The 7,198-nt window shown below is 43.6% G+C and overlaps 1 protein-coding gene across 1 annotated transcript in view; it reads left to right on the top strand.

Annotated features, from left to right (window-relative positions):
- Positions 1-7,198, top strand: part of LOC146565034 (collagen alpha-6(VI) chain-like) — a 64,465-nt gene that overhangs the window by 25,273 nt on the left and 31,994 nt on the right. Inside the window, 5 exon segments of the mRNA XM_085292888.1 lie at positions 574-1,143; positions 2,437-3,057; positions 3,164-3,724; positions 4,305-4,862; positions 6,044-6,622. Coding sequence (XP_085149014.1) covers positions 574-1,143; positions 2,437-3,057; positions 3,164-3,724; positions 4,305-4,862; positions 6,044-6,622 — 2,889 coding nt within the window.

Consider the following 7,198-nt stretch of genomic DNA (forward strand, 5'->3'; position numbering starts at 1 on the left):
ACAGAAGAGGGGCCTGAAAACTGAAGGCTCTGTCTCCCATTCTACTTTTAAATACTCTAGGAACAACAAGTAGGCCTGCAGAGCGAGAGCGAAGTGCTCTAATAGGGTGATATGGTACTACAAGGTCATTAAGATAAGATGGGGCCTGATTATTTAAGACCTTGTATGTGAGGAGCAGGATTTTGAATCCTGGATTTAACAGGAAGCCAAAACAGGAGAAATCTGCTCTCTCTTTCTAGTCCCTGTCAGTATATTATAGCACCTAAGTTAGTACCCTAATATGGAGAATATGATCCGTCGTTCTGTGTCCTCTCTGAGTGGTTTTGGAAAAAACACAAAAAAGGAAATTAGAAGCAACAAATGGATCACTCTGAGACAGCGTGTGTCCAATTTTAAAAATATTGTGCAGATGAAAGAGAATCGTGCCATCCAGGGCAGGGTTGTGGTTACAAACTGAAATTAAAACAACAACAATTCCAAACCTTTGTCTTTTAGACCTGCAGGTAGTTTAATTTCATATAGATGGAAATGCATATAATAATAGTGAAGGACTGTTTTCTTCTTAATTTACAGCGTTGGCAGAAAAGTTTGCAGACATTTTCTTCCTGGTGGACAGTGGCATCAGTCAAGCAGATTTCCAGCAGGTCAGAACCATCCTGGTCCGACTGGTCAATCAACTCAACATTGGAGCTTCTGGCAACCGTCTCGGACTGGCCCAGTACAGTACGGTTACCAAAGTGGAGTTTCTCCTTAATGCTTTCCAAACCAAAGAGGCGGCGCTCACTGGTGTAAGGTCCTTCCGCCAGAGCCGACTTAAGCCCAATCAGCCACGCAACCTGGGCAGTGCACTGGAGTACGCCAGCTCTAATTTCTTCACGAATGAATCAGGAAGTCGGGCATCCCAAGGCTTCCGACAGTTTCTGGTTGTTCTAAGTGGAAAAGACTCAGATGATCCAGTTTTTAAGCAGACACGTCTGATCAAATCACTAGGCGTAACTATCGTGGGAGTGAGCTTCGGTGCATCAATGGACGAAATGCGTGTAATAGCCACGGCGCCGTACGTGTACGAGTCTACCTTCAATGCAGTGCCCACGCTAAAGACCATTTTTGAAAGAGAGGAAGAGGAGATCACTCTCACTCACGGTGAAAAGTCTTTACTTTCATTATTGTTGTCATCAGTCATAAAATCAACTCCTGTGCATGTTTGAAAAAGGTTATTCACAAAGGAACAGTCACGTAAATTACCTGTTTTATTACCTTTAATCTTGATGATAAACTTATCCTGCTGGAAACGCCAGCATGCTGTGGCGAGAACATCTGAGATGTCTTCATGCTTCCATATTTTCACCCCAGGACATCAAATATTTTAACATTTATTTTTACTTTCACGTTTTCAGTCTGTTAGATGCAGATTGACCTTCCCTGCAGAGAAATCACAGCCTTCTAGTCAGATGAAGTCTGTTGTTGTGAGAAAGTCACAGTTTTATCATATGCTAGCTTTAGACAGTGCAAACACAAGGTGACGGTTTGTGTTAAATGTACCACTTCACAACATAGATGTGTTTATTAGTTGCATTTAAATGTGACAGTCATTCATGAGTGGAAAGCCAGCCTGTATGGGTGGTAAGAGACAACTGTTGCTAGCTTCACGGGCAGTAGAACCGACATCATTGAGATATATTTAACCGAAACTGTGTTACACTTCAACATCGTCAAAACGCTTGAAATGCTAGTGTCACTTCTCAATTCAATTCAATTTTATTCATATAGCGCCAAATCACAACAAAAGTCGCCTCAAGGCGCTTCATAGATACAGAGAAAAACCCAACAATCATATGACCCCCTATGAGCAGCACTTTGGCGACAGTGGGAAGGAAAAACTCCCTTTTAACAGGAAGAAACCTCCTGCAGAACTAGGCTCAGGGAGGGGCGGGGCCATCTGCTGTGATTGGTTGGGGTGAGAGAAGGAAGACAGGACAGGATTCTCAGCATGTAGTGGGTGTCCCACTGTGACTGCCTACATGAGTTATTAAAACAAATAACATGGATCTGTTCGTTCTAATGATCCTCGACAGTATATGTGGACTAATTCTTTAGTTTGATTGCGGAATATGAGGGCAATACAGAAACAGGCACCCTGGATGGGAAACCTTTATTAGCTGTCACGTACCTGGAATTCTGTGCCAAAGAAACAACATCCAACCAAATGACCTACTAGCAACACATATTTAACCCTAATTCCAAAAAGTGTGATGCTGTGTACTGAGATGTGAGGTTGTATTCTGCTGTTATTCCCATTTTGTACAGCATCCCAACCTTTGTGGAACTGGGGTGAAGCTGCACATTAACAAAAAGTAAAAAGAATTAGTGTGGCGTCATCGTCACATCCTGAATCAGAATGCTTGAGTGATAACGAGATTATGATTCCCTTTACAGACTGCAAAGCAGCCAAACTGGCGGACTTCGTCTTCATCGTGGACGAGTCGGGAAGCATCGGCTCTGAGAACTTCGACCTGGTGCGCTCTTTCCTGCTGTCCATTGTCAGCGGCTTTGACGTCGGTGACAAGAGAGTTCGGGTGGGTATCGTTACGTACAGCGACCAAGCCACAGCACTGGTCTACCTCAACAACTTTAATGAAACGGACAGTTTGCTGAATTTCATCAAAATCCTGCCTTATCGCGGAGGTGGTACAAACACCGGAGCTGCCCTCGACTTCACTCGCAAAAATATTTTCACGGAGGACGCTGGAAGCAGGAAAGATAAGGGCGTTCAGCAGGTGGCGGTCGTGATCACAGACGGCGAATCGCAGGATAACGTCACCGAGGCGGCAGCTGCTCTCCGCCGCGCTGGCGTCACCGTTTACGCTGTAGGAGTCCAAAATGCCAACGAGGCTGAACTGAACCAGATAGCGTCCTACCCCCCCAACAAGCACGTGTTCATAGTGGACACTTTTGACAAGCTGAAAGGTCTGAAGAAGAACCTGCAGAAGACTCTTTGCTATAACATCATTCACCAGGCGGTCTCAGTCAGCACAAGAAGAGCTGGCATCAAAGAAGGTGTGGACCAGCATGTTCTTACACTTTCATGACTTAACTTGAACATCATGACTTCTTTAACAAATTTAAAGTTGCAAAACTCAGAATGTTTGCTTTTCCTTTCCAGGCTGCGTGCAGACCGATGAAGCAGACATGTTCTTCCTGATCGACCACTCGGGAAGCATTCACCCCACTGACTTCTATGACATGAAGAAGTTCATCATTGAGTTTATTAATACCTTCCGTATCGGGCCTCAGCATATCCGAATGGGCGTTGCCAAATACGCAGATTCGCCAAACCTGGAATTTGATCTGACCGATTACACAGATGCATCCACGCTGGAGAAAGCTGTGGAGGAAATTAGACAAGTAGGCGGCGGCACACAGACGGGGCAGGCCCTGGAATTCATGAGTCCACACTTTGAGAGAGCTGTGGTCACTCGTGGTCACAAAGTCCCCGAGTTCCTGGTGGTCATCACGGATGGAAAATCTCAGGATAAGGTCAAGGTTCCAGCAGAGCGACTGAGGAAGCAGGGTGTCATTGTCTACACCATTGGGGTGAAAGACGCCGACGTGCCTGAGCTGGAAGAGATTTCCGGTGACCCCAAGAGGACTTTCTTTGTCAATAATTTCGATGCCTTAAAGTCGATCAAAGATGAAATCATCACAGATATCTGTTCTACAGACGGTGAGGGGAAATGAACCACACTCATGTTACAAATGCATGTCTAGAGGTTACAAGCAGCACATACTGCAGCTGCATTTTATTAATTTTCAGTGTTTAAGTCATTGTATATCTCATTGGGTTTAAGTTTAATGAAAAGAGCCGTATAAAACTGCCGTATTCAGCCTTAAACCAGTAGTTAAGAGTAGAATGAAACTGAAATAAGCAAAGTGAAAGGAGAACAGATTTTACTGATGACATAAATCGTTGGATATCAGGGAGTTCGTCACCTTAACAGAAATGAGTTTTTACACTGAGAAAGACACTGTTTTAAGTGTTAGCATAAAATACTGAATTAATATGCATGAAATTGTCGTACTTATCAAATGCCACCAGAGGAATAAGATAAAAGTGAGCAAATATTAGCCAAAATGTATCTATACATAGAGACAGATATATAGATATAATATGCTGCACATGGTCATAGAAGGCTGGAGAGGACAAGAGCCGTTCAACACAGGACACCTTTGTTTCTTGAAACAGGGTAATTATTATTTAACATACAAGCAGCGATGCTAACATGGATGTGCTACTCTGCCTACAGTTTGTAAAGATATACCAGGCGACCTCGTCTTCTTGATTGACAGCTCTGGAAGCATCTATGCCGAAGACTACACAAAAATGAAAGAGTTCATGAAATCGGTCATTAGGAAGTCCATCATTGGGAAGAATGAGGTGCACGTAGGCGTCATGCAGTTCAGCACTGTCCAAAGCCTCGAGTTCCCACTCAACGTCCACTACAGCAAAGAAGAAATGTCGACAGCCATCGATAGCATGAAGCAGATGGGTGGAGGCACGTACACGGGCAAAGCCATAAGAGAAGTATCTCAGTATTTTGATGCAGCCAGAGGAGGACGGCCCAGCCTGAGGCAGAGGCTAGTGGTCATAACAGATGGCGAGGCTCAAGATGCAGTTAAACGCCCCGCTGAAGATCTGAGGGCCAAAGGAGTGGTGGTCTACGCCATTGGAGTGGTGGACGCCAACACCACCCAGCTGCTCGAGATCAGTGGATCCCAAGATAGGATGTATGCTGAGAGGGACTTTGATGCTTTGAGGGACTTGGAGAGTCAAGTGGCTTTGGAGCTCTGTGATCCGGAGAGAGGTGAGAGGAGACTGGGACCAACCCGAAACGTGAACTATATCCTTGTTTTTGTAAATATAAAAATCTTTACAGTTTGCAGTCTAGTGCCAGGCAGAAGGGATGAGATCATTCAAGTCTGAGGCTTCTTACTTTAACAGGTTAATTCAGTAGTCTGCCAGTTAATGGGCTCCTTGCTGTAATGAGAAGGATCCTGTTCTGTAATATGTGTTTGTGTAAAGACAGGAAAGATTTTGTCATTCGTCCACTCATCTTTCCAAGGAGGAAAGGACTCCTCTTTGAATACATACTTGTTGAGTCCCACATTAAAAGGGTCCTCTGTTTTTCCGACCTGTGTAACATGAGAACTACAGTATTATAATGAGGTCAATGTGGTGGTTAGGAATGAATTCAATTTTATTCATACAGCGCCAAATCACAACATCAGTCGGCTCACGGTGCTTTATATTTTAAGGTAGACCCTACAATAATACATACAGAGAAAACCCCAACAATCATATGACCCCCTATGAGCAGCACTTGGTGACAGTGGGAAGGAAAAACTCCCTTTTAACAGGAAGAAACCTCCGGCAGAACCAGGCTCAGGGAGGGGCGGGGCCATCTGCTGTGATTGGTTGGGGTGAGAGAAGGAAGACGGGATAAAGACATGCTGTGGAAGAGAGACAGGGATGATTTTAGCAGCATTATAGATTAGCGGGGAACTTCTGGAGCAGATCCGGGACTTTCTGTTTGGGTGTTTGCAGCTTTCTTTCAGTGGCTCCAGTTTCTTCCACCATTAAAACCTATTGTGGTACATCAACCCTACATGATAAAGAGATCCTCGTCGCCTTCACTTTAATATTTTAACCTTCTAGGACTTGACGTCCGCATATGTGGACATCACATTTTGGGTTTTCTAGACCACAATACTTAATATTTTTCTACAAGGGCCTAATATCCACTTACGAGGACATTACACTGCTCTATAAAAATTAAAAACGAATATCATTCTTCTCAGAAACAAAAAAATAGGTAAAAAGAAAATGTTTTTTACATTCATCAGGTCTTAATCAGCCCAAATAGCAAAGAGAAATTAAAAATGCATGCCATGAAAGGGTTTGGGTCTTAGGAGGTTTTAAAGAGCTGTTCCTTGACGTTCCTGCTCCCATTCCCTCTGACCAAACATTTGTGCTTTTTACCACCAGAATGCAAGAAGACAGAAAGAGCTGACATCATTTTCTTGGTGGACGGCTCCACAAGCATAACCCTGGAAAAGTTTCGAAGCATGCAGAAGTTCATGCAGTCAATGGTGAACCAAACCACAGTTGGCAAAGACCTGACCCGCTTCGGTGTCATCCTCTACGCGAATGAACCCAAGTCTATTTTCACTCTCAATCAGTTCAGCTCCAAGCAGGAGGTTTCCCAGGCCATAATGGCTCTCAAATCCCCGTATGGAGACACGTACACTGGCAAAGCTTTGAAATATGCTCTACAGTTCTTTGATGCTAACTATGGTGGACGGGCAGAGCTGCAGGTGCCTCAGATCCTCATGGTAATTACCGATGGCGATGCTACTGACCCACACAGTCTGAATGAACCATCTGCGGCTCTGAGAAACAAAGGGGTCACTGTCTTCAGTATTGGAGTAGAAGGAGCCAACAAGAAACAGCTGGAGGTCATGGCTGGTCAAGATAAAGCCAGAGTTTTTTACGTGGATAACTTTGACGCCCTGGAAAAACTCTACAAAAACATCACGGAAGTCCTGTGCAACTCCACCAAACCAGGTAAGCAACTAAACGTCTAATTACATCAGGCAAAAGAAAATGGATTTGCAAGGATACAATAAATGATTATACTAACAGCACATTTCTGAATTTCAGACTTGACGTAAATAATCCTCAAATTGATTGAGAAGAAGCGTTTTAAAACACGATTCTTCCCACATCATTGTAAGAAAAGCAAGCAGGAAGATTTTATGTTGGCAACAGTAACTTCAGAAGTTTTCTGGGTTTTTACACTCATTAGCTCAGATATTTCTACAGTCAGTACAGCATACTGGATGTCTTTAAACACCAACATGACACTGATAAATCTATGATTAGCAAAGGCTCACAAACATCTGACCGAAGTTTGGAAAACAAAGTGGATCACTTTATAGCTTTATAGCACTTGTTTCCACAGCCTGTATGGGAGCATCCCACAGATGCTAATTAGTGCATAATAAAGTCCCCAAATTTCACTCAGCACAACTGGAGCTCAGATTTCTTGATAAGTCTGTTAGTACTATTAACCTAACAGCAGCCATATTATTGGTTGGTACACTGTTGCATTAAAAATGCTTCAGTTCAAAGAATTAGCTG

Source organism: Mchenga conophoros, linkage group LG11, assembly GCF_057382185.1.
Source record: "Mchenga conophoros isolate Kocher_MC1m ecotype Shallow Benthic linkage group LG11, M_conophoros_male_GT1.1, whole genome shotgun sequence".
NCBI lineage: Eukaryota > Metazoa > Chordata > Actinopteri > Cichliformes > Cichlidae > Mchenga > Mchenga conophoros.